Raw genomic sequence first — 26,534 nt, 5'->3', positions numbered from 1 at the left:
ATGGGTAAAGTTTCAAAGGCTGACATCTCCCTGTCACTGTGATCTAGTATTCCCACTATAAACACCTGGAACTGGTACAAAGCTGCCTTTGGTTTCTGGGGTTTGCTTCAGCATCTCTACCAAGGCAACCTATCTAAGCTAATTCCTACAAAATTGGAACTGATGTGCAGACTTTGGCAGGCTGCGTCTGCTCCTAAATGGATGAGAGCCTCCTGGGCAAGGAGCTCACAGAAGTCCCTGAGCAGGGCTGAAGGCTGTCAGATTGCTCTTCTGTCTGCAAACTGAAAACCCTTACAAGTCCTTCAGCAGTTGCTCAGCAGGCAGCCATCAGCACAAGAGGAAGACAGCCATGATGACTACACATGCTTTGCTATGATGTGAGTAGGTCAGCAGCAGGAAACATGACTGTCACATCCTGATGCAATAAAAAAGCCTGCTCAGATGGAGGCGCATTAAACTTTAAGCAGTGGCTATCAGTAAAAGTGCTCTGATGTAATCCTGGCCGTGTGACTAAACCCAGCCCATGGAGGACAAGGCTAAATAATCATGTTAATGAAACGTCTTGAAACCTGAGGCGTGAACCTGTGACCGCAGACCGCTCCTTACTTGTGGCTGATGATGGTGGGGGGAAGCTGCTTGTGGTCCCCAGCCAGGATACACTTTGGAGCTTTCAGCAGAGGTATCCAGCAGCTGGCTTCCAGGGCCTGGGCACACTCATCTATCACCACCAGATCAAAGTAGTTCTCAGGCAGCAGCTTCAGCGGGCCATCAGAAGAAGCACCTAATTGAAGGACAAAGTGCACAGCTTAAAAGAAGCACACGTAAGCAAGCAACACATTTCAGCTCTGTGGTCCATGACAAATAAATATACATTTACATGTATAGGTCAGAATTGTTCTTTGCAAATAGGAGTTGGTGATCCTTATGAGTCCCTTCCAACTTGGGATATTCTATAATTCTATTGTTCGTTTGCCCTTTTTTGCCCTGACATCTGGGGCCAAAAGCTTCCAAGCATCTATGAAACAAGTGAAACATTCCTGAATAGGAATGCTTTTGCTTTGACACTGCAAACTCTGCTCCTCTACAGCTTTATGTCAGTTCAGATGCCAGAGTTTGTCAGCTGAGATACTGCTTTCCTTACAAATGATTTCCAGCCTATATGAGTCCACTGTGGAAACAAGAGGCACACAGTTTGAACTTGACTTTTCTTTTCTTGCCACGCTGCAGGTGGAAGAAAGAACCAGAAAGGTTTTCTCTAAGCAAGCCTGTCCCATTGTGGCATACAGCTCCACAGACAGTTTTCTTTCCCTCCAGCACTGCAGCTGGGCTTATCGAACTCCCATTAACTAAAGGTCGCTGCTGTCCTTCTGTGTTGCCATGATTAAATTCTCCCTCTGCTGAACCTAGCAACAGAGCAATGTGGCGTGTATCAATAATTCCCATCCAACTAGATGGTTTCTGACAAATACTTATTTATTTAGGAAAACACAAAGTCCAACTCCTTTGTTTTTCTACCTCCTTTTGTTGAAACAGAATTACACAGACCTCCAGACTTGCTAGCAAGCCTCAGAAGAAAAGCACATCTGATCAATGAAATGAAAAGTGGGCTCTGGAGTATTATACATCTGATCCAGTATAGCACTTCAGGATGTGTTAAATTTAAGCACTTAACATTTCCCTTCAATTGCAAGGGTATTTATTACTTGCCTGTTTGTAGTTGTGCCTACATGTGCTGCCTGACCAATACTTGGAATAGTTCCCTCAATCCCATGTGCTTTATTCTACTTGGGTGATTTACAAAACTAACCAAACACACACAGGCTGAGATCAGGCTATGGAGACATGTGTTGTATTCAATCAGCCATGGAAATTATCCAAGCAGGAAAGCTTGTGACTTATGAAATCAAGTAGCTTGTGACTTACAAAATAAGTAGCAGACTACACACTTCCAATAGCTCTTGTTTATGCACTGGAAGCTCAGCTCCAACTCAGAACTAACAAAGATGGGCCAGTCTGGTTCCTAGCTAAGGTTTCCTCCTGGCAGGATGCAGCACTGTATAGTCTACATGAGACCTGACAATGGGAGATAAAATATTGCAAAGAAAAAGAGGATTGTGCACCTGTATTTGTAGCAAGGACTACACTGGCGTGGGTAAGGGCTACAGTCATGGCAGTTTCTTCTCGTTCCTTCAGCTCCTTTCTCAGTGCCTTAATCTCGCTGAGAAAATGGCCCCGCTCCCCTTTGTCTTGAGCCTTTTTGGATTTTGCCTGTAAAAATAAAACATCAAGATAAAACAAAGAGGGACATGTTCAGCTCCCTGTCTTGAAACCTGATGGTTCCTATAACCATCTTCCATATGGATGGATTCTTTGGTCCCTAACATAGCTCAGCTCATATCACAGCATCTAGGAAAGACCTTTCTTTGTGTTTCTTGTCTACCCAGCCATCCTGCTTTGGTTATGCTTCTAGGTATTTAATATCTGTAGGGTCTTGACACATAAAGGGGAGTCAAGCTGGTGGACAGGTTCAGAAGTTACAGGGGAGAGATCATGCAAGCATTTTTCCCTTAGCTTGGCTCAAAAGAAGAGGGTGGGTGCCAATCCAGACACTCATTGAGCTGAAGGAACAAAATAAATCAGCGTCAGCTTCCTCTCTGATAGGAACACAGGAAGATTAGAGAGCAAAATTGCTGGTGCCGGTACTGCCAAGTTTTGCATTTGTTCTGCAAAAAAACATCTAGTTAGAAAATTAACAACAGCAACCGGCTGGTGACATTAAGATCCAAATATCTGGCTGATTCCAGCCCTATCCAGCACTTTCAGTCAACCCCAAGGACAATGCTTGGCTCACTGAGCCCACCTGCCCCTTGTTAGGGCACCACAGGTGCCAGAAGACTTTAATCTGTATTGTCTGGGCCCCCACCCTTCACCATTTGGTCTAAAAGCTGCATCTAAGGCCAGACCTTGCTTCCATAGCTGAATTATAGGGTTTGTGTACTTGGCTTGATTTAGGCTGGCCTTTTTCTGGGGGACAAAAAACACCTTGCCTAAATTGGAAGCATCTGAAAAAATGGCTTTTGGACAATGCTACCACCAGTTAAATTCTAGCTAGCATCGAAGCCTATTATCCTAAATAGAAAAGCTACCCTGTAAATCAAGCTTTGAAAAAATAAATTGAGGTTAAGAAAGAAGAAATTAAGGATGCATTTTTATAGAGTACTTTCTACTTGAGGTGGCTGAGTGTGGGAGGGAGTGTCAGGACAGCTAAATATCTCATCAGGAAGTGAATTAATGATGCAGATGCTTTCCTTCCTCTTCTGGTGAAGGGAACTGTGTGAACAATTCCAGACAGATCATCTGAAAAGCAGGGCACTGCGGCATCTCCCCATGGTGCAGCAGTAATGATTATGATTTTGCCACTTCAATGAGGAAATTCTGCTAGGAGGAGCTTTGCCCTCTTCTGGCTCTACAGCAGAAAAAGATGAGTGCTGTTGGCCAGTGAATGCGGAGGCTCAAGCACACTCCAGAATAGAGACCGTCTCTGTGAGATGGTTCTTCAGACTGGAAGCATTCCCTAATTCTAATGTCCATGCTTGTGCCTTAATGCCTTTTCTCCAAGGCCAAGTTGTCTTCTAAGGGTAATCAAGAAGTGGCAGGATGACTCTTCACTTACAAAGTAGCTTTCCTGGCTAACAGACTGGGTACTCTTAATAAAGAGATGGCATTCAGGTTACCCACATGAGGTGTCTTGTGGAGACGCATAGTGTAAGGGAAACTGTTGATCACAGCCTGAACTGTGATTAACCATCTGAGGCAAGTGATGGGTCAGCTGTGGGAGCACAGGTGAAGGTAATTCAGTTGTGCTCCTGGAAGGAGTGGAGCTTGACTCCACCTCTCCTAGATCCCATTTAAGGGCTGACCACCACTAATGCAGCATCTCTTTCTGGAGGCTGCTCCTGTGTGGTGTTTTTGTGGTCAACATCCATCTTGACTGATGACCTCAGCATTGGTAAGTCTTCTTAGATACTCTCTGGCTATCCATTACTTTGTAATTACAACTATACTTGTATTATCCCAACTATACACATACAAAAGCCTGGTCGATGTCCTTCCTGACATCTGCCACTATCTGGGCACTGTCACTGCGGGCCAAGACTGCATCCAAGGAATGCTGCTGGATGGGCTCCAGTAGACGAGCAGGGTGCCCAAGCCTCAGGATACGGGCTTTATAGCCAGCCAGCCTTTCCACCAGGTTATCCACTGCAACGTTGGAAGGGGCACAGCATAGGACCTGTGAGGGGGAGAAAAAAACAAAGGGCTTTTTACTGCCACAAGTGAAATCCTGGAGCAACAATGCCTGAGCAACAGGAAGGCACTCAGCAAAGAAGAGGAGAAGAGAGCACGCAGCAGGTAGGAATAAACCACAGGTATCTCCACAGCCAAAGACAATTCTTGAATTCTCATCTTGGTTTGAAGCAGCAGTGGAGGGTCTCTTATAATTAGAAGCTTGAAAGCTCAAGTTTGCTACTTGCACCTCATTTCAGTTGGTAGGGAAAATTTCCCAGCCAGGCTCTGTAGCATAGTTAATAGCACAGCTGTTAGTGGATCTGATCCAGCTTCCATGAACCCCAATGAGTTTGCAAAATAAAATGGTTGCTATCACTGCATTCCTGCTGCTGATTACTCACTTTCTGGCCTTGCTGGACAGCTTGCAAGATGATCTCTACCACTGTTGTGGTCTTCCCTGTGCCAGGTGGTCCATGGATGATGGCAAGCTCCTTTTGTGCTAGTGAGAAGGAGACAGCCTCCCTCTGTGATGCATCCAGCGAGTCATTGTAGAGCTTTAAAGGCTCTGGGGAGACAGCAGGAGATTCACTTGGACCTCAGTTCTAACTTACTGAGAAGCACAAGTCCACGAATACAAACCGAATACTCATGGTAGCTGGCCCAGATGTTGATAATAACTTTCCCAGGGAGCAAGCTACACTATATACCACCCTCCAGGAAAGCACAGACTAGTAGGAGTAAGGATTGTTCTGCTTCTTGAACAAGCTGTCCATGCAGCATGAGTTTCTTCCCCACCCTGTTTCTCCTGCTCGGTGATGCTTAAAAAGGAGCAAGCATTTGCTTGTGAATGCAGCTGGTCTCGACTAACTTTTGGCAGTGTTTAAGGAGGCATTTTCTTGCCATAATACAGAACCTTTAGGGGAGGGAGGGTACTGCGGGGATATTTTGAAGGTGAGCCAGCATATTTAGTGAGTGTTGAGTGAAGAGAGGGAAGAAAGTGGCTGATCTTGCAAATGAATTGTTTCTTTTCCAGCTAATAAACTCAACAAGTTGTTAGCGAAAAAGTAGTGAAACAAACTACAATATCCAGGAACAAACAAAAGCCCACAGCTGTACTATGTTGTTTAATAGTAACAGAAAAGGAAGGCAGGAAATAGATATAAGCAGGCAGCATAGATGTTGAGAACTTACTTAAGTTAGTTTGGATTTCATGATTAGAAAGGGAAAAAAGGGAAATGAATATGCAGATTGCATTACGAGAGAATTGGTTTCACTGCAAACGATAGAATTCTCACGAGCCACTTTTTACCTCCAAGATTTCTCTAATTTAAATCCATTATTTATTCTCATCTGACTTAATCCTGCTGATAATCTGCTTGTTCATTATGAAAGTTAATTACAGCACAGATGATGACTCATTACACTGAGGTTTACCGAAAATAATGTTCCCATGAAAGCTTATATAACACAAATCTCTGCATCATTCCCTGCAGGGCATCATCTGCTTTATCTCTACCTTTGCATTAAGGGCTTAAAAGTTTCCCCTGGCTTTAGATATGTTAACGTGCGCGCAATTCCTACACAACCTTTGCCACTGAATCAGCACATCCAAATGAGGTGTCCAGGTTAAACAAGCATAGCTATGCTAAGGACGCTGGTGGGGAAATAACAGTTATGTTTTCTGCTTCTTGCTTTGTGTTATTTTTGAGTTAGCCTGCCAGTGACTAAAACAGCATGCATCCAGGAGGCAAGGAAAAAAAGAACAGCTTAAAAACTACAAGGCATTTCCCACAGTGAGGAATAGATGGAATGTAGGAGTCATTGATATTTCCTTGCTCAAAGAATGAGGTAAGAAAGAGGCTTTTCCACACACATGCACATCCTCTTCCCTCTTAATCACACACTGCTAGGATCTGCTAGGAGAGGGCAGGCTGGGAAATGTTCCTCTCTTCTGAGCTGGGCACACTGCAAAGCTGTGGAGGAGGGTGGCAAAGCTTCTTATGGGATGCTGCAGCTCCTCTAAACTCCCTTCCATCCATCAGCAGGGCTTCGAGCAGGCTCCTCTGAAGAAATACAGCTAATCCACTCCAGCAGGCTGGCTCGAATTTTCTTTACAAGCAATCAATTTAAGGTTTGCACAGGTAGTCCCAAAAGACAGCTATTAAAACAGTTGTAGCCCTGTGGCACCAAGTCTACATTGATGCTTCCTGCTCTGCCCAGGGCTGCCCATCTCCTCTCTATGGTCTTTGAAGGGGAAGAAGTCTGATAATGAAATCTGCATTCTTGCTAAGGGTGGGTCTCAACGGGGTTCAAGTAATCCAGTTCCTGATTCAGAACTTGGTGTAGGAGCTTTATGCTCAGAGGGAGCTGGCTGGCCCTGCACCAAGTGGAGCAACGCTGGCCTCTGCTGGCTAGCAAAATCTTTCTTTACATTCACAACAATGTATGCATATGTGGTAACAGACAGCAACTGTAAGAAGGGAAGGATTTCTTGCAGGTTATGAGTGTGAAAGTCCTAAATGATTCTAAGCCACGGGTGAAGGTTGAAATAGAGGAGAGCTAAGCAAAGTATTTCTTACATGCACCTATATTTTGCTTGATGAGCATAAACCCTACTCAGTTCAGAGTTTGCCCTCTGGAAGGCCTGCTCTCCTACCTGGGACTTCATGAAGGCAGCAAGGTAAGGTTTGGAAATACTTTGTGATGCGTCCCACTCTTAACTGCAGATCTTATTTATTCGGTTATATAAGGGCACAAGTCAGCAAGTAGAGCAAATAATTAGCAGGATTTTCCAGATCCTGTAGGAAATAGCTACATACAAATTAGCACTGCAGCAGTAACTCTGGAAGTCATCAGGAACTGGGGCAAAAAGGGAGCACTAAGTTTGTTTTTGTCATTATTACCCTACTGTGCATACTGGTGTTCTTTTAGCAAGCCAATATCATGCGCTGGTCAGATGCCAGTAGCCACTAACTACTTTAAAACCACATTTCAATTGGTTTTATCAGACTCCTTGTCCATCTAATCAGTCAGTGACTGGATTTAGGCACCCTCCTGGGGATGACACAGACTCCAATATAGATCCTCCAGGCACAGCATTTGGCAGCACATTCTCCCATGATGTGCCAGGCAGCTGTGATCCACTCATTATGCACAGCAGCATAAAAAAAAAGCCAAGAAGCAGCTAGAAGTTGTTCTTAAAAGTTAGACTTCTGATTTTTCTTCTCTTTCACTTAAAAGTTAGATTTAAGATTCTGCTGCTCCCTCTATCGCTTGCTGGAGCTTATTTTGCCCCTGGGAGAAAACTCTTGAATGAATTATCTGAGCATGGAGCTGAGTGCTTACGCTTTCCATCCACCCTTTTAATTCTCAATTTCCTTGTAATTTGGTTTACACTTTGTCACAGAAAATAGTCACAAAGGCTGCCTGTCTGACTTTCTACCCTTGTGCCTTTCTCCTTTTCTACACAAATGTCAGTGCTTGCTTTTTCTCTGCCTTTTGCAAAGAATCCACGCTTTGGATGTTCCTTATTTGCAGAAACACAGATCTATTTCCCCAGGTGTTCCATACACCTTAGGACCCACATGTGCTGCCTTACAGGCATAAGAGACAGAATTTATCCAGCCAGACTGACCTTCTCTTCAACTCGGTGGAGGATGACAGCTGAAGGGACCTTACAGGATCTATTTGAAGTTATTATTATTTAATTGATGGCTAGCATAACATCCTTCATGTTAGTGAGAAAGGAGCTATAAAGTGAAAAGGTAAATGGAAGGCCTTTCCACCCTGACAGAGCATTTTGCTCTTCTCAGGTGATATGCTGCCTTCTCATATTGCATCTCCTGCCTAATGCAGCTGAATGTTTCTATAAATCCATATTCTTGGTGCTGGGGAGATGTAAAATTTATCTCTGCACTTTAGTTGGCACATCTGAGCAATCCAGTGCTTTTCTTCATTACAGAAGCAGCTCTGTCACCACAGGGAAAAGGTAGAGTAGAAGCTGCTAAGAAAGTTGGTTCGTTAATATTTAATTCTTCTATTTAATGTTAAAAACCTGAGTACACCAGCATCCCGGGGTAGCTAAAAGGCTAAGAGGTTTGACTCGGACTGAGCTCAGTGTCAGATCTAGGGAGGTATGACTCATATTAGCATTAATTCTTCAGCCCTGGTGTATCATATCAGAAACCTAGCCTGAAGGTAACAGAAGTACGTAGGTGACAAAGGTGTAATATTGTGGACAACTAAATGCAGTAATCAAGGTAACTGAGAAAACTGTAACAGCCTGTACAGACGGGTGGAAACCAAACACAGCCCTGGCCAGCAAGGAAACCAGTGAAGGATGACATAACTCATGATACACTTCAGAACAGTGAGCCCTGTGCCTCAGGAGAGACCTGAGCTCTCTGCCCAGCTTACATATAGAAGGTCTGCCTGACCCTGTAAGGCAACTCCGTTTACCTTCTGCCTTCCTTCCCTGATGTTTGCAGCCCTGGTGATATTTCCCTTATGTCAAGGGACAATATTCATTAACAGTCACAAAGCCCTCATATTCTGCTGATCAAAGGCTTTGCTTTCCCTATGGCTTCCCTGAAAGTGTAGCTGTAATTTCATCTTTCATCTTTTAAAAACTCAAATCAAGTAAGATCAGAGTAAAAGGGGATTCTACTCCTACACAATTTTTTTGGACAGCCATTGATATAATCTCACAACTTGGCTTTAAATATTTGACAATGAAACTAAAGCAGCCTGAGCATTTTCAGCTTGACTAAACATAATCACGGGTCTGTAAAAATAAAAATGCCAGCATTTCCATGCTGTTTCAAATTGCAGTAGTTCTACAGTCACTTAATTCCCATGTAGGCTGAGATATTGGATTTTCAGTACAGAAGCAGCACAGGCAGCTTCTGATCTCTGAAGTTTATGGATGGGATTGGGGCAAGAAGCAAATAGGAAGTGCTTCATAAAGTAAATTGCATTTCAGACTCTTGAATGTGTGTAAAGAAATTCTCCCACCACAAATCCAGCTTTTTTTTAATACCAGAATTCAGCTTTACTTGGTACTCTCTGAGGAAAGTGAACACTAGCTAGCTAGAGTCTGGGTAATTCTATATCTCTTCCAGGGATGAGAAGGGTCTTTGCAGCAGCTTATTATGTCCAGTGACAGATTAACAATGAGAAATAGGTATTTAATGTTGCCAGCTGCAACGCTATTTATTACTTGCATTCAACTTCAGGCTTCACTGACTGCTCTAAAGACTGAAAAATTCCACCTCTTTCCCCACAATAAGTTCCTATGATGTTTGCTTAAAACCATTATGAGTAATAACATCTTTTTTTACTGACAAATCTCTAAAAGAGCTCTCCGGTTTTAGAAAGTCCTAGAAACATCCTTACTTGTTTCACTGGATGGGCTTGGATCCAAAGAAAAGAAGAGGACATCAATCAGATGAGAGGCTGGACCACCGTGATAATGCTTTAGTGCATTTAAAGCTCTGCCAAAGGAAAAATACAGGTTATAAGCACTGTGTGGATTTCTTCAAGAGATTCCCTGCACACATCAGGGGCCAAAGCAATGCATCACGGTGACAGAAGTTTGTGAGTACAACAGGTTGATTGTTTCTAACTGCTGCATCCCTGATTCCTCACAACCTCTGTACCTGCAATACTTTCTGTTGTTGCTCTGGTTTGATACAGTTGGACTTTGTAATTTTTAAGCACATCAGTTCAACCAGGAGCTGAGATCAGTCTCAGAAGGGTTTTCCAAAATAAGCCTGGCAATTTTCAATGGGCTTTTGTGCTCCTGGGCAGTGGCCCTAGGTAAGCTGCCCCGCCACAGCCCTTACTTTTTTATCCTGTTGTAGGTGATATCATTGGTTAACTTCAGCAGGCGGTACGAGCTCTCATGATCCACGCTCAGCATGCCATCTCGAGACTCCTCAAAGGCAACGGTCACTGCTTTGGAGGTGACACGTGTTACGATGCCAGTGGAGAGCAGATCACCTTGGCCAGCTGAATCGTAAAGGCCCACGATGTCACCTGCAAAGACAAGTTAGAAGAGAGCATGAAGTGCAGCAAATGTTTTGAAAAGAAGCTCTCTTGAGGAGACTAGCATAGTCCTATGAAGACAGCAGGCCCATCTGCACCATCCACAGGACTAGCTTCATGTTTCCTGCCCAGGTGAGAAGCCCATAAATGAGGCTGGTCATTCCTCTTTTAATGAAGCCCAGGATATAGTTGGCCTTCTGGGCTGCAAGCACACACTGCTGGCTCATGTTAAGCTTTTCCATCAACCAGTACCCCTAAATCCTTCTCAGCAGGGCTACTCTCAAGGAACTCTTCTCCCAGTTTGTACACATATCTTGGATTACCTTGATCCAAGTGCAAAACCTTGCACTTTACTTTGTTGAACCTCATTAGGTTCACAAGGGCCCACCTTTCAAGTTTATCAAGGTCCCTTCCTTCTGCTGTATAAACTGCACCAGTCAGCTCGGTGTCATCAGCAAACTTGCTGAGGATGCACTCAATCCCATCATCTATGTCACTGATAAATCCTTTTCTTTCCTGACAGAGCAAGAAGCAATGAGAAAACAGTTACCAACCAGCTACCTTCAGACATTCACATACCAAACGGCTTAAGACAGAGACCAGCAGTGCTCCCCACTGTGCTGCTCAGAAATGTAATGTTTTCACACAAACCCTGGAGGGCCTGGCTTCTCGAAGCTCTCAGACAAAACATTTTACATTTATTTTATCTTTCAGTCATAGCCAATGAGGCTGCATGACAACATGTGCCTCCCAGTGGACTGTTTTATGCCAGTCAGTAAAACCAAGAAAGAAAGAGATTCTTAAGGGCTTACAATAGCTATTCTGCTCTTCATGCATATATATGAGATACGATCAGTCACATTATGCAGTTCAGTGGTGATGTTTAACTAGTGGACAATTTAGATGGGTCTCAGGCTCATTGAGGACTAGATTTCACATTAGCAAACTAAAGAAAGTTCTTAATTATGTTCATTAGCTGTTGCATTAAAATGTTTTGTCTCCGAGGAATAATTTACTCCTACAACTATGTTATATCTCTGTGAAAAGCAATGATGGATAGTGCTGAGACCCAAGTTGGCAATGAGTTCCTTTGATTTCACAGGTCAGCAGCTTGGAGACTTGGCTGGTAAAGAACACATCAACAAACTGAACGGCAAAGTGCTTTGAAACAGTACCACAGATCAGAAACAGACCTATTCTCCATGATGGATCTGCTTAGAAAACTAATTGATTTAGCAAACAGAAGAAAGTAAATTATTAAATGAAACCCGCAAACTATCTGGTGTTGCCTTTCTCTTGTGGACCAGCTTTGAACAGTGCAAGACAATACCCTTGTTGCCTAAGGAAAAAGGATCTCTGCAAGAAAAAGAAGTGATTTCCATTATTACTTGGAGCTACTTCACAGTCAAACCCAAGTTCATCCAGGGGGTGAGCAGCTGGCTATAGCTGGCAGACTGGCTCTTCACCTACCTCAGATACTGGCAACCACTCAGCTCTGACATTCCTGGTTGTAATTTCAAGGAATTGATGGCAGAGGATGAGGGATAATTAGAAAGAGCGATGGCTGATGTGTGAGTCTGTGTTTTTCAACTGTCTGTATTTCCAATAGAATTCCAGGTATTAATACGCATGGTGTATTAATTTACCTCTTCTTCGTGAAAAATCACAGCACAGGGAAGGGAAGGAATTGGCAGCTCAGGAAGGAAAAGGAAAGTCCGTTTTCCATTCTGAAAATGAACTGCAAGGTAAGCTCCTTATCTACTCCAAGCATGAACTCTGTGGTTTGTACAAAACACTCTAAGAAATCTTTAATGATGGGAGACTAACACTTACCAGGCCCAAAACTGTTATAAGGCAGCTCGGCATCTGAATCATGTTTTCTAGGCTGAAATGTCACAAGCAGACGCCCATAGAGGCCAGTTCTTTGGTTGGCAGCTTGAAGTTTTAGTAAGCAGACGCCTCTGCGCTGCAGTTCCTTTAGGGAGACGCTTTCCTGCCATGCTCTGGAAAGCACAAACAGACATGAAAACCATTTGCTAGAATGAAATAAACCCAGGGCTTCAGAAGATAAAACAGATAAAGACAAACTAGGGAGGAGATGGAAAAGATGGATGATGGCAAAAGAGCTGCTAGCTTGACTAAGTGTTGATGTACATATCTTTTTGTAGTGATGTAATTGGATTCTATAGGTTTCCAATCCCAAGTTTTAAGTAGGAGAACAGAGATGTGTGCAGGCTATGGAGGCCAAGGGGGGACCCAAGTGATGGCAGAGCCCATGAGTGATTGGGATAGGGGAGAGATGGCCCCATAGCTGACAGCAAGCCTCACAGGAGTGTTGCTATAGGGTTCCTATAGGGTCTCAGTCCTAAACCAAGGTTTCTATAGGGCCATAGCGCTACCTTCTCTCTGCGATCTCAGCTTCTCGCTCCTCCCTTAGCAACTCCAGCTGCCGCTCAGCCGCCTCCGCCGCCATCTTGGATCCGGGGGCATTTCCGCTTCCGGGTCTAAGGGGGATGCTGTCATGGCGGCGCTGGCAGCAGCCAGGCGGAGAGCGGCAGGTGAGGGGTGGTTTAGTAAGTCTTATGGCTGAGGGAACTGGGATTGTTTCCTGTGGAGAAATGGAGGCTCTGGGGAGTCCTTATCCCTCTTTACAACTCCTCTCTGACAGGAGGCTGTGGTGAGGTAGGAGTCACACTCATCTCCCATATAACAGCAATTGGATGAGAAGTGGGTGGCCTTAGGTTACACCAAAGGAGCTTCAGATTGGATATTATTAAAAAGAAATACTCTGAGAGTGTTGTGAGGTATTGGAACTGATTGCCCGGAGAGCCATGGAGATGTGGTTAGTGCCATGGAGATGTGGTTAGTGCCATGGAGATGGGGTTAGTGGTCATGGTGGTGATACCCAGTGATTGAGTCCAACTGTGGCTGCTTGGTTTTAATGCTTTCTCCCTCTCTCCTTTTTAGCTTTCTTGTTTTCACCTGTGGTTCGGCTCCAGAGCTCCCAGAGCACCTCTCTACAGGAAGGGTAATGTCAATTGACCCTCTGCTTTCGTTTTTACCCCTTGAAATGCTGATGTATCAGGGGGAGTGTGGGAGGAGATGGAGCCAGGAGCCTCTTTCTGGAAGAGAAACTTACTGGATCCCACTGTCTGTTACTTCTCAAGAAGTTCTAGACACTCTGCCTCCACTTTGTGCTAGAAGGACACTTCCATTAACTTGTGAAGCTGAATAAAGAGATCATTAAACCTTCCTTAAAGGGCTGCGGTGTGATTCAGTCCATAGCAAACAGCAGAGAAGCTTCTCAGCTGTTGCTTGTCTTTTTAGGTATAGGTGAGGTTTATTTCCTGGCTGGACTTTCTATTTTCTGATTAAATACTGATTTTGAGCTGCAGTTTTTATAAGATGTAATTAAGAGGCCAGTTGCTAGAGGACACCAATCCAAAAAACTTCAGGCTTTGATAACTTCAGCACTTTTAGAAATGCTTATGTCTTCATTTTGGTTTCTCTGCTGAGATTTAGTACAGTAATACCTGTGTAGAGCTGCAGGCTGTGCTGCTTCTTGCTTTAACCAGAAGGGGACACTGCAGAGATAAGGAAGTCCTATAGCAGCATCAATGACAAGATTCATTCCTGTTCCCTCTGAGCTGAGAAAGGATTCAAGGAGTAGTTTCTTCTGTATGTGGGAACACAGTTTGGATCTCAGCTTCCATGGCACAGCACACCATGTTGTTGTTAAACCCTACTACAAGCCCACAAAGCCTTGATGCTAGCAATAACTTTGAGTTTCTGTTAATATAAGCTTTTTAAGGGGCTTTTGTGTAAAAAGTAAACCAATCAAACACAGCGTTAATGTTGCCTTATTTCTCTAGCATCTAACATTATTTTCCTGAATGTTCTGTGCAGTTTGTGCATCCTGAATTATGGAAATGCCCAGAGAATTCTGACCTTTCCATTGTTTTATAGATGGTGTTTAATGAGCAAAATCTCTCTCTTCAGAAACCAGTATTGTTCTGATAATCTTGCTGAGATCCAGAGTGAATCTACCTCCCTTTTACTAAATCTTTGCTTATTAGGGAACTGTTAGCTGCTGTAATCTGCTGCCCTTCAGCCATGTGTCCTGCTCTGACTGAAGGCGTTTGGCACCTCCCTGGATAATCTCTAAAAGCACTTGTGGGACCTGTGCCTTCTTTCCCTGTCTCCAGGAGGGTGTACTGCAGTTGTGATGAAAACACTGCAGTGGTGTCCTTGGTTAGAGTGGCACTTCTCTCTCCAGTGTTTCTTTGGGAACAAATCAATAGTGTTCTGTAACTGGCTCTAATGCAGAGCAGTAAACAGTTGCCTCTGGTTCTCCTCGCTGCTCCTTGTCCAGGAAATCTTGAAAGACAGCTAATTACAAGCAAGTGCTATTTGCATTTTTACTGCTCAAACTCATGCTGTGAGCTGCACGTAGCATTTCATTTTTGAATTAACACCCAGTGGCATATGAGAGCAGAGTTAATTGTTGTTCAGCTCTGATGTTTTTAGCAGGGCTCTCATGATCTCATGCCGTCTGCACTACTGTCAATAAGAGCAGCATACACATGTAGGTACCTGCAGTACGGATTGTACGAGGCTTGAGGTAGTAAAGAATCAGTTCAGTTTTCAGGCAGAGCTTCCCTCCCAGAGATATTCCTGAGAAAAGCAGAGAGATTTCACTGTAACAGGTAATGAGAATCTGTTTCTGGCTGCTAGTTAAATACTTCTGGATGCTTTTGGTCTTCTATGTCAATGCCATCGCCTACTTACGTTTGAACCCCCAGTTTATTAAAGCAATTTTGTATCACAGCAGTGAAAGCTACCTGTTCCAGATGAATAAGGATTTAATTGGCACTTTTTAGTTGAGGAATGATGCTTGTGCTTCGCTGGCTGGATGCGAGATAGTGTATGCTTCTCCTTTTTGTGAGTCACTTGAATGAAGACAGGTGTAGGTCTAAGAGATCTCTCCTAGTCCCTCCACAGCATGGTATAGGTTGTAGACAGACCTGGTAATGACACAGAGCAAGCACTTGGGCTGAATGCTTGTATTGTAACATGCTGAATTGCACCTCGGATGAGAGAAGCTGTTATTACTGACATTCAGGTTTTGCAGCTGGAAGTGACAAAGGAAGAGCAGCCTCATAACTCTCCTGTAAAGAGCCCAACTGTGGTCTTAGGACCCTCTCAAAACTATTTCACAGGGAAGATTGTTATAAGTAGGGTATAAAAGGATGTGTTAGTCATTCGTATGTAGTGCTTGAGGCTGATTTAAGGATGCTCCTTAGCACTTCCTCACAGTCAAAGGCAAGCTTCTGCCTCCTGGATGCTGCTCCCCACTACTGGATAATTGCAGGGCTTTGTGCTGGTACTGAAGTGGGCTGAGGAACATTCTGTGTTCAGCCTCTCAGCTGTAGCGGTGGTAACTTGGATCATAGAATTGTTTAAGTTGGAAGGGACTATTAGAGGCCATCTGGTCCAACTCCCCTGCAATGAACAGGGACACAAGACAGCTAGATAAGGGTCCTCAGAGCTCCATCCTGACATTGCATGTCTACAATGACAGGGCAACCGCCACTCTAGGCAACTTGTTCCAGTGTTTCATTACCCTTAGTGTTAAAAAGCCTTCTTCCTTGCATCCAGTCTAGATGAAAGTTTGAATTCATTTCCACTTGTCCTGTTACAAAAGACCCTGCTAAAGAGTCTGTCCCCTTCTTTCTTATAGCTCCCCCCTTTAGATATTGAAAAGATGCTTTCAGGTCTCCCTGGATCCTTCTCCAGGCTGAACAGCTATTTCAACCTGTCCTCACTGGGGAGGTGTTCCATCATTTTAGTGATCCTCTTCTACATGTTCTAGCAAGTCCATGTCTCTCCTGCACTGAGGACTTCACATCTGGACGCAGTACTCCAAGTGAGGTCTCACCACTGCAAAGCAGAGGGGCAGAGTCACCTCACTTGCCCTGCTGGCCATGCTTCTTTTGATGTGGCCCAGGGTAGAGTTGGCTTTGTGAGCTGAGGGCACATCGCTGCCTCATGTCCAGCTGCCATCCACCAGTACCCTCCAGCTCTTTTCGGCAGAGCTGTGCTACATCCTTACATCCTCCAGCTTCTATTGATACTGACCAAAGTGCAGACCTTGTACTTGGCTTTATTGAACCTCATGAGGTTCACCTGAGCTTGCTGCTCAGCTTGTCTAGGTCTCTCTGAATGGCATCCCATCCCTCTGGTGTGCTGACTGCACTCCACAGCTCAGCATCATCCACAAACTTGCTGAGGTTGTACTTGATCCCATTGTTGATGGAGGACCTAAATGACATTGGGTCCTGGGAGCAGTGACTGTGTTTGGCAGAGCTTTTGCAGATTGAGCTCAGAAATGAAGCCAAATATTTGTGTTTTTTACATCTTTTGGTAAGATCTGTTTGTTACATGTGGATCTTCATTATTAACCTTATCATTCACAGGGTTGTTGCTAAAACGTCTCTGACTTCACCCCCATGGCCTGAAGTGAAATTGCCAGATCCAGTGGAAGAAGCAAAGCACCATGCAGGTAAAGGTGTCAAATCTCCAAGTGAAGCTTAATGCTCTAATGTTGTAATTGGTGGCTTGATTGAGTTTATATCATTGTTTCCAGTGATTCAGGCTTTTTATTCTTTCCTTTTAGTGTCACTGGACTCATGCTCTGGGTGCTTGTATTAGAGATTTGGGTAGATTATATGACGTCCCTATGTTTGTGACAGCCTGACAGGTCATACCTCTCTCCAAGGACTCTTATATGATGGCATATGTTGCTACCTAAAGCGTGAAGTGTGGCTTTTCAACCAGAGGGAATAGCTTTTTTCTTTTAGTGGATAAAGCAAAATGCTAAAGCCAGCACAAGCAGTTGGAGAGTGGGCACATCGTAGGGCTGGTACTTCTTAGTGGATAATACAGAATGCTAGAGCCAGCATAAGCAGTTGGGCAGTGGTCACATGACAGAGATGTGGCATAAGGCAGTGAGCAGATGGGTAGCAACACAGCGTTAGAAAATGCATGCTTGTCCCCGTGTCTAGTCAGGATCACTGAACACAGGCACTAGTCCTCTTGGAAGGAGCCCACAGATCAGCCAGGAGTCAGCCTCACAAGTCAGCACATGAAGTGCAGGTTGCTGTTCAACACAGCTACAAGGCACAGGTTCCCCCTGACTGGTAGAGATGTGGAAATGAAATACAGAGAAGGCAATATGTATCTAGCCTTATCTTGTCCATAAGGGTCCGTTGTCATCCAGGCCCTGCTAGAGATGGTGGAAGAGAAGCCAACACAGATACAAGATGTTTCTCAGAACAGTAACAGCCATAGTGGGTGAATTTCTTTCACAGGTCCTGTGGTGTTGAGCAGTTTGCAGTCATCTGCTTCATTCAATGAATGAGCTCTTGTGTTTATTAACAGACTGTCTTGTTGCATTAGCTTCTAGGACATCAGTGAAAGGTACCTGAAAGGACATTTCTGAAGGCTGTAGTCTGGAGAGGACCAAGAAGTGAAGGAGAGGAGAGAGGAGATCCACAAGAAAACAGTGGAAAGAGAGAAGTGGAGCTTTGCCTGTGTTTTTGCAGATAGTTTCCCATAGCGTAACAAAAATGTGGTAATAACTGTGTGAGTGGTCTGCCTTGGAGAGAGCTGCTTCCTCCAGGTCTCCTCTCTGACTGCCTTTTTTAACCCTCTTTTCATTTCCTCTGCACATCTGGGATTGCTCAAGTGACAGATGAGTGTTCTGTCCCAGAGCATGATTTGACCCAGTAGTGAACCATGAACTGCTTCATTTGATTTGCTGACGCCCTGGGGTGAATAAGGTCCCGTGTTCTTCTGACTCCTTCACATGGGGTCCTTGGGGTTGTTGTGATTTCCGTGCCTTGTAACCTCCTACTGTTTATGAGCTCGCATCACTGTCTCCTGGCTGTGCTTATCCAAAGCAAACAGCAACCAGAGCATTTGAATTCTGCTTGATATTCTCCTGCTGTCTGTGGAAACAGATATTTTAGGAACCATCATTCCACATGATGCTGAGATTCAAGCTGTCCTAACAGTCAGATGGTAGTATCCAGAGATGTTTGGAAGAGCAAGCAATAATTTCAGAGTCCATGTTTGTTTGTTTCTACCAAGGTCAGTGTTTTGAAACATTGGTTTTGAGATGTTGAGCACAGTGCTACTGCAATAGCAGTTTAGAGCTGAAAGAAAATTGTTGTATCCCGTTGTGCATTGGGGTTTGTAACAAAGAGAAAGCTATCATACATTGTGGGCTTTTGGTAGTGGAGCACTCTCAGTCAGATGAAGAGTATGCAGAGGACTTTTCTCTTGGGATGGCAATTCCAGCAGCACAGAAGCACAGCTCATAGTTTTAGTGAGAACTGCACAGACTACTGTCTCGTAAAACCTTTTCTCTTCTAACCTCTACCTATAATAGTTTGTTGGTTTGCAACTTGGACGCTTTCGGAGTGTTCCTGAAAGGGTTGGACTTGGTTTGGTTGTGAGTTCTTGTCTGTCTCAAACAGTTATTATACTTTGTTTACATTCCAAGATAAGAAAAATGATTGGGCCACTTGTGAGGACAATGAAGAAAGTCTGTTTTTCCAGTTATAGCAAAGTTACTCTCTTTCTGAACAGCTTGAGACGGTGCAAAGCTGCTATTTGGCAGGGGAATAGCGCTCATTAAAAAGGGCCTTTTGATGTTCTTGTAAAACTGAACTTTGGCTTCACTGCACAGGAAGTTGATTAGAGAAATCTGAGTTATGTGCGTGTGCTGCGCAGGAGCACATGTCCCTGGAATCTGTACTGCTCCTGGCACCTTGCTCTGGCTGAATGCACGTATAGGAAGAGCTTTCTTGGAAACCTCTCCAGCTTTCATTGCAGGTTCTCAGGCCAGGTTTTGTTTGCAGACTGTTGTCTTTCTTCCTGTGTACTTTGTAGAACTCCTCTTGATGTTCCTGGTTGCTTTACAAAGTATTTAATGTCCTGGCCCTTTCATGCATCACTTGGAAATTGAGGAGAGCTCCATTCCAGATGTGTAGACAATCACTCTCTTCTGGAATGCTTTGTATTTGAGTACAGTGCGTTTTAGGATGCCTGAGAAAGAGGCTGAGAAATCAACTGCTTGGGATTAACTGCACAATGTATTTGTAGGTGTCTGCTTGCGTGCTTAATGTGCATAGGTTTTTACAGCAACCAGAAGGATTTGTGAAAGGGTGACTTGTGCCCTATAGGAAACAGCATTGCTCTTATCATAAATTAAGGTTGGAAAAGACCTTCAAGATCATCTAGTCCAACTGCCCACCTACCACCAATATTACCCCTTAAATCATGTCCTTAAGTACACATCTACACCCTTGATCCTCTTGAGTCTTGCTTAAAGATTCCCATAGGGTAACAGTTTAGGTGGGGGAGCAGTGTGGCTGAGTTAATTCTGCTCAGCTCTTCACGCTTTGTTGAGTTTTCTGCTCTGATTTCTTCTCTGCTCTTTGCCAACAGAAGTGGTGCAAAAGGTGAATGAGATGATTGCAACAGGGCAGTACGGGAGGCTCTTTGCTGTGGTCCACTTTGCCAGCAAACAGTACAAAATAACCAGCGAAGACTTAATTATGATGGACAACGTGCTGCAGGCTGAATGTGGAGACCGAATCCGGATGGAAAAGGTAACAAACACACCTTGTCCACAGTGCCTGTGATCCCCATGCTATTTCTGCTGCAAACATTTCCTGAGGCAGAATTCATAACCAGTTGTTCATAAGTCTTGAAGAGCTCCTGTTGAATCTCCCATTCTTATTTTCATCCTTCTTTTTGGGGGGGGGGCATTAGTTTTATTCCAATCTGAGCTGTGCTGCTAATGATAACATTAATGTTATTTCTCTTGAACATGGTTGGAATGAGTTGCAACAAGACTCTGTTAGAAGACAGCTTTCTGTTGTACTAACTTCATCCAAAAGATGAGAAATACAGTTGTTGTTTTTAGAGACGACAGTGAAAGAAAGACTGTGTTTACCTTGAGACTGCTACACCCAAAACACTGACAGTACTCCCAGAGGAGCTGTCACTGCTCAGAGCTTTCCAAGATCCCTATCGTGCTGAGTATGCTGGGTGGAGAGAGGGATGCTGGATGTAGGGGAGAATTGCCAAGATGCAATTCAACATATTTATCCTTAAGTCTTAGTTGACTAGCAGGAACTTGTAGAGACTCATTAATTAAAATTTTAAATGAAAGACTCTGAAGTAGGATTTAGTTGGGTTAATATTGAGTTGTTAGAGCCAAGCAAGCAGTTAAAGAGAGAAGGGCAATTCTGATAGTCCTCAAATTACTCTAAAGTTTTGCTTAAGAGGTAGCTTTTTGAGAAGGGAGACTTGCATAGAGCAGACAGACAGGAGAACAGAGAATGTGAGTATGGAGAGGGTTAAGAGTTTGTCTAACGACCAGAACCCAACACCAGAACCTAGCACCACCGTAACCCAGCACCATAACCCAACACCACTCCTGTACGAATTTGACTGCAAAATATCTTGTTAAAGGAAAAAGTGGAACACCTAACATCCATTTCTGTGTTGCTTTTAAACTGCTGATATACAGTTAGTATGGAAGGAGGCAACCTGTATGAAATGCTTTCTCTTTTCATGAGAACAACTCTGTTATTTCTCCTGTTTCTTGGATGGGAGGGTGATTGAAATGCCCTGAAACGAAAGGGTTTCTCTCCGTGGTGGTGAACTGACCCCAGCTATTCATTTCTTTATTGGTCCGTCGTGAGGGCTCAGGGAGGACAATGATTAAAGTGTTTCTGTAGAGCGTATGTTGCAATTGCTGTAAAACCCAATGATTTTAGGAGCTGCCACTCATTCAGCACCCACGCAAAAGCGTATTCTTCTTCCCTGTATTGCTTTTTGTATCTTTTACAGCTGTTAGTGAGCCAGAACAGGAAAGTTCAGTGTGTTCTGATCAGTGTGAAAGATACTTCTGGAAGTCTGTCTGTTTTATGAATCCATTTCTTGCCTGTGAGTTGCCATTCTCCACTCTAGTAACAGTGCCAGGTTTGAAACATGCAAAGGCCCATTTTTAAGCAGTTTGGCTCCTTCATGGTGGCTACAGGATCTGGAAAATATTGCTTATATTTCTGCTGGCATTATGAACCACTGATATGTCTGATTATTTTCCATAGGTTTTGCTGGTTGGTGCTGATGATTTCACACTTATCGGAAGACCGCTCCTGGGGTAAGAGATCTCATTCAAGTATTATCCTGTAACATGAAGAGAAAGTTGAATTTGTCACTGCCATCTCTTTTCCCATCCCTATGGCTTCTGAGAAAAAAATCAGTAATAAAACAAAATTGTCAGCTTTGGCTGGCTCTTAACTACTATTACCATAGGGCCACGATAGAGCACAGTACCCATTCTTAAGGTCATTGTAGGATATTAACCTTTCTTGGCTTGGCTCTGTTTTCTGCATGTATAAGACTTGCACAAACTAGCAGTAAATCTTGCTCTTCAGCATCTTTACTCCCTAACCATAATTGCAGTGATAGCCATCTTAAAATAACCCAGAAATCCACGCCTGTCCCTTGGTGCCTTAATTTGAGCTTCTTTGTGTTCTTTTTTTTCTTTTAAACCTGTTTCCTTTTACCCATGATTTAACCCAGCAGGTCTTAATCTTAAATTAAGAGTTCAAAGTTTTCCCTTGCTAGTTACATGCCTCCAACTGTCATGGCATTAGCTCCGTCTTAGAGCTGCCAGAATTGCTATGCAAGTGGCCAGAACACCTGGTTTGTCAGCATTTCCTTTACCAAAAGGAAGTGGTGTGTGGACTCAGTATTGCTGGTTGAGCTCTTAGCATTGGCCGGAAGCAAAGTCATCATCTCTTTGTAGCTTTCCCCAGAGGATCTAGTGGTAAAGTGCAAATCAAAATAATGTGGCTTGCAAGTGCTTTAAGAATCTGGAAGCCCTGGCTGTGGTCTGGCTGCAGTCTGAGCTGCATGTTTAATTGTTGGCTTGAACTGCAGCAGCTTTGGCAGAGGACAGCCAGATAAGAAGGAACTTGTAGGTCTTGATGCCTTGCAGATCAGGTTAGAAACATCAAGTATTTTCAGATCAGTTTGGCTTCTGAATGCTTTCTAAAGTACCAGGAGGACGTCTGTATTCCAGAGTTATAAATAATGTGTTTGCACACTTGATAATGTGATTTCTGCTGTGGGTTTCTAGTGTTTGATAGGATTATGAGGGCTGACAGCCTTTATAGTGCTTCTGTAAAGAGCCTTTGAATTATGGCCAGATATCATTAAATTTGTTGAAGATCTTTAGAAAGTGGAAATACCATTACCAGGACTAGAAACGTAAGTTTGCAGATAGTTGAATAATAGAACCATAGAATTTCCCAAGTTGGAAGGGACCCATAAGGATCATCGAGTCTCTGTACTCCACACATCACAGACAGTGCAGACTTCAATTCTTTCTCATAGTTCCCAGTTGTGTCTAAACCACAAACATTTTGGAGGGGAGATAAGAGCTTGGATGCAAACAAAGGCAATTTTGTTTTTCTGTTGCTTTAAAAATAAACACATAAGTGAATCCTTGCCCCAGTGTTTGTGTAAGACAGTTCATTACAGCTGCACTCCCTGTTCAGACTTGGAGATGGGTAGGAACTTGTCCTGTTTTGGGCAAATGGTCATGTTATAATTTGCTGTAGCAGATACCTCCCAAGATGACACTTCTTTAAAGCCTTAGAAAAAACAACAGTGCATCAAAGCGTATCTGCATGGCAGTGGCTATTTTGGGAACTCAGAGCTGGCTTCTACTCTGGGTTTTGTTTGTGTTCAAGTAACTTGCTAGCAGTTCAATGGACACAAGGGTGGTATGCAGTTTCACTTTGTTCAGCTGTATAATGTAAAGATTATTGTGCATCTTGAAATCTGTGATTAGAAGCAAGTGTAGCTTTGCATGGGTTTCATTCATCTCATGATTCGATGCCCCTGAGACAATTGTTTGTCTCTACAAAGAGTACAGCTGATGAGAGTTTTTTCCCTTTAAATGAACCCTGTCTTTCTCCTGCCACTTGACTATTCTTGCAGTGGCTTTAGTAGCAATGAGGAACTGCCTGAAGCTCCTCCTAGACAGCCAGACTGGGTTCACTTAACCTCTGCAGGGAGAGAGTTCATTGGCTGAAGTTATGGTCCTTTGGGGCTGTAGCTTGCCTGGATCGCTTGTACTACTCACTGACAAAAGCTTACAATCCAGCTTAAATCCATAAGGTTTCAGCCTAATTTCTTCTTACTTCCTGCTAAAATCTGATTAAAAGATGTGCTTTTACATCTTTGCTTCATTTTGCTTTCTGAGAGCAGCAGGCCTGGCTGTCCCATACTCTGGGAAATGTGCGACTCTTCCCCCCCCTTCTCATTTTTATGGGCATTCCAGTCATACCTAAGACATTCAATAAAGATTTCTTTCTCTTTGGGCTCTATTTTGCTGAGAAATTTTTTGCTTACATGCACTTTACCAGCAAGTTGGTTTCTGCCCTCCTTCAGCCTTCCAGCTCCTAGTGGTTTGTCCAACAGAGACAAGGACTCACTGGGACCTGCCGGCCTTGAGCTTTGACTTGCACCTCACCTATTTCTCAACAACACCCTTAGTTTGCTTAAAAGCTTATCAACATCTTTAAGTGGTGCATGGGGGGGCGGGGGGGTGATGACTGTTTACAGATATGCCAGTGTTTTTCCTGTTGGCTGAATGCTAACCTATGTTTAGGGTAGTGGATATGGTCCAGCACTGAGTGCTGTATCAGGGATGGCTTGGCTACAAACTATGCCTGTTCTGAGAGCAGCATAGAGATTTCAGTGGCTGAGTTGTTTTATCTGGCTTGGCTGCTTTCCAGTTTCCCCGTGTGATGATCATTAGTGAGTTTCTGACATGCCTTTACTGTCCAAGCCTCTGAGAAGTCAGTGGGAGTTTAGATTTCCTTTTGCCTTCAGTGGACAGAAATTAGACCCAGAAAGCAAAGCTCCCTAATTATAGTGGCAAAACACAGCCAGCCCCTGGAGTGCAGTTGAGCTTTTTGGTTTCTTTCCTAGCATCACAGTGCTTACTGTGTATTTCGGTAGTGTTGTTAGTCCTATTTTCAGGCTGAATCTGGATACCATCTTTTAGCTGGGATGTCAGGGTCACCCAGTGGTCTTTTAAAATCTAGATTATTTTATCTCTTTTTTTTTTTTCCTTCCGGACTAGTCAGTAAATGTAGATGTAGCAGATTTTTCCTCTTTCTCTCCTTGCTTAAGGATTCAATCACTGATAGATATTACACCCCAGAGGGTAAATGTTAATATGGATGCTAAACGTCTCAGAGCCTTTGGCCTCTCAGTGACCTTGCTGGAGCAGTTAGCTAGATGGGCTTCTCTCCTCTGCCCCTATAAGCGGAAAGTCATTTGTCAAGAAAATGCTCTTTAAATGTCTTCTGGCAGCAAAGTCAGTGTGCTAATCAGTTTTTAATGGTACTCTGCAGTGATGCTGCATGGAAGAGTGTCTCTTCCATCTCCATCGTGGCTGTTGATTAAAAGTACACTTTCCAAAGCTCTTGTCTGAAGGTGCTTATTCTCTCATAGAAGAGCCAGTGAACAGACAAGTAGCTGGCCCTCCAGCATATGCTTCGCATCACCTTGTTTTCTAGCTTGGGAATGGATTACTTTGTGGCTTTAGTCACGTGTGAAGGAAGTATGGGCCGCGTTCTTCATTTCTATCCCTGGGGAAGGAGGATGTTTAATCGTTGAGAACTTCCTTCCATTTGCAGAAGTGAGATTTAGAAACAATTGGAAGCTTTGAGTGATGTCACTACCCCACCTGAACTCCTCTGTTTGCGATACCTCAGTGAGTGTGTGTCCTCTCTTCCAATTTGGGGTAAGCAAGTGGGACAGACCGAGGGGGATAGTGGGAGGGACAGAAGGTTGCAATGTGAGAGAAGAAGTGACTTGCTCCTGTAGCTGATTAGCTACACTTCCTACTAGAAACAGCAGCCAAATCTCTTTGTGGTAAGCTTCTGCCAGAACTTACTCAGATAAGAAAGGTCAGAAGATTTTATTCCAGCTGTCTGGGGCGCTTTAGAGAAGAAAGAAAGACTTCTGTGTTGACCAGCAGAGCACAGGAGAAGGGACTGTGGTAGGTTTGATCTGTACCATAAGCAAATCTTGTGTGAACATGGCCAGGAGAATTTATCTGAACTGTAATCCTTCAGGCTCCTCCAGGCTTCTCTTATTGCTCCTTCCTTGGCTGTTTCTGATCTCATCCTTCACATGGCAGAGAAGTACTGCCCTTCAGACTAGCGTTTCACTTGTCTGCTGTACAGACAGCACCTGGAGGCTTTTGGTTTTCCACCACAAAGCCAACTGACTGACAGATGTCCTTTCTTCTTCCCTGGCAACCTTGTAGTTCATGCAGATCTGGGCTTTTTATAGCAGGATCTGTTACCTTTGTGTCACTTCTCCCCCCTGAACCTATTCACCTACAGGTAAATCATTAACAAGTGGTACTTTTCTTCCTGTATTTTTAAGGAGAGATCTCGTCCGTGTGGAGGCTACTGTGATTGAAAAGACGGTGTCATGGCCAAAAATCAACATGCGCTTCCAGAAAAAACGCAATTATCAGAGGAAAAAAAGTAAGATATAAGGAACACAAAGCTTATTTCCCTACTGTTCTGTGGCTGGGATATGGATATGCCTGAAGGGAGAAGTATCAGAACACACAGTCCTAAAGGAGCCCTGCCTAGACCTCTTGCTCATGCAATACCAATGCCATGTAGCTGTCCTGCAACGTGGCTGCATCTGTCAGCACATCCCCCTCCTAGACACTGTCATGCCTTAGCTTGCCTTAATGTAGCTCAGCCTTCTGATGGGTATGCAGCGGTTTGTATGCTATTATCTGATCTTGTTGTTTTTCCCTCTTTTCATTCTTTTTCAGTTATCACGAACCCACAGACCGTCCTCCGGATAAACACCATAGAAATTTTCCCCTGTTTGTCATGATTGATTGATCGGATATCACGTGGCTTAGGCTTATTGCTTTAGGCAATTACAGAAATAAAACTGCCTCGGCACTGTGAAGTTCTGGACTTGTTGCTATTGTGGAAATATATAAGTGGAAATCTATATGTAATTTCTTTTTAAAAAGCAAAATGAAATATTTTTTTGGTTAACTGTTA

General features: G+C 43.7%; 2 protein-coding genes across 2 annotated transcripts in view; one reads left to right on the top strand and one right to left on the bottom strand.

Annotated features, from left to right (window-relative positions):
* IGHMBP2 (immunoglobulin mu DNA binding protein 2) overlaps positions 1–12,852 on the bottom strand; it is a 23,443-nt gene extending 10,591 nt beyond the window's left edge. The window contains exons 1-8 of the mRNA XM_015863332.2: positions 12,732–12,852; positions 12,166–12,335; positions 10,131–10,323; positions 9,682–9,779; positions 4,689–4,852; positions 4,091–4,291; positions 2,121–2,268; positions 607–781 (exon numbers count right to left, since the gene is read on the bottom strand). Coding sequence (XP_015718818.1) covers positions 607–781; positions 2,121–2,268; positions 4,091–4,291; positions 4,689–4,852; positions 9,682–9,779; positions 10,131–10,323; positions 12,166–12,335; positions 12,732–12,805 — 1,223 coding nt within the window. The 5' untranslated portion in view covers positions 12,806–12,852. The remainder of the gene's footprint in view (positions 1–606; positions 782–2,120; positions 2,269–4,090; positions 4,292–4,688; positions 4,853–9,681; positions 9,780–10,130; positions 10,324–12,165; positions 12,336–12,731) is intronic.
* Positions 12,812–26,534, top strand: MRPL21 (mitochondrial ribosomal protein L21). Its single transcript, XM_015863349.1, has 7 exons — positions 12,812–12,890; positions 13,300–13,360; positions 16,809–16,894; positions 19,846–20,009; positions 21,519–21,571; positions 25,888–25,991; positions 26,294–26,534. Exons 1-7 carry the CDS (start codon positions 12,854–12,856, stop codon positions 26,356–26,358), a joined length of 570 nt encoding a protein of 189 aa, XP_015718835.1. The 5' UTR covers positions 12,812–12,853; the 3' UTR covers positions 26,359–26,534.

This window comes from Coturnix japonica, chromosome 5, assembly GCF_001577835.2.
Source record: "Coturnix japonica isolate 7356 chromosome 5, Coturnix japonica 2.1, whole genome shotgun sequence".
NCBI classification, from domain to species: Eukaryota; Metazoa; Chordata; class Aves; order Galliformes; family Phasianidae; genus Coturnix; species Coturnix japonica.
Note: the sequence above shows the minus strand (reverse complement) of the source record. Positions and strands in the feature narration are given on the sequence as shown.

Bases quoted from the DNA above. Each gene is read 5' to 3' on its own strand.
- MRPL21 (XM_015863349.1), top strand. From the start codon at position 12,854: ATGGCGGCGCTGGCAGCAGCCAGGCGGAGAGCGGCAG. The intron at 21,572-25,887 runs GTAAGAGATCTC...TGTATTTTTAAG, and splicing joins ATCGGAAGACCGCTCCTGGG to GAGAGATCTCGTCCGTGTGG. The intron at 25,992-26,293 runs GTAAGATATAAG...ATTCTTTTTCAG, and splicing joins CAATTATCAGAGGAAAAAAA to TTATCACGAACCCACAGACC.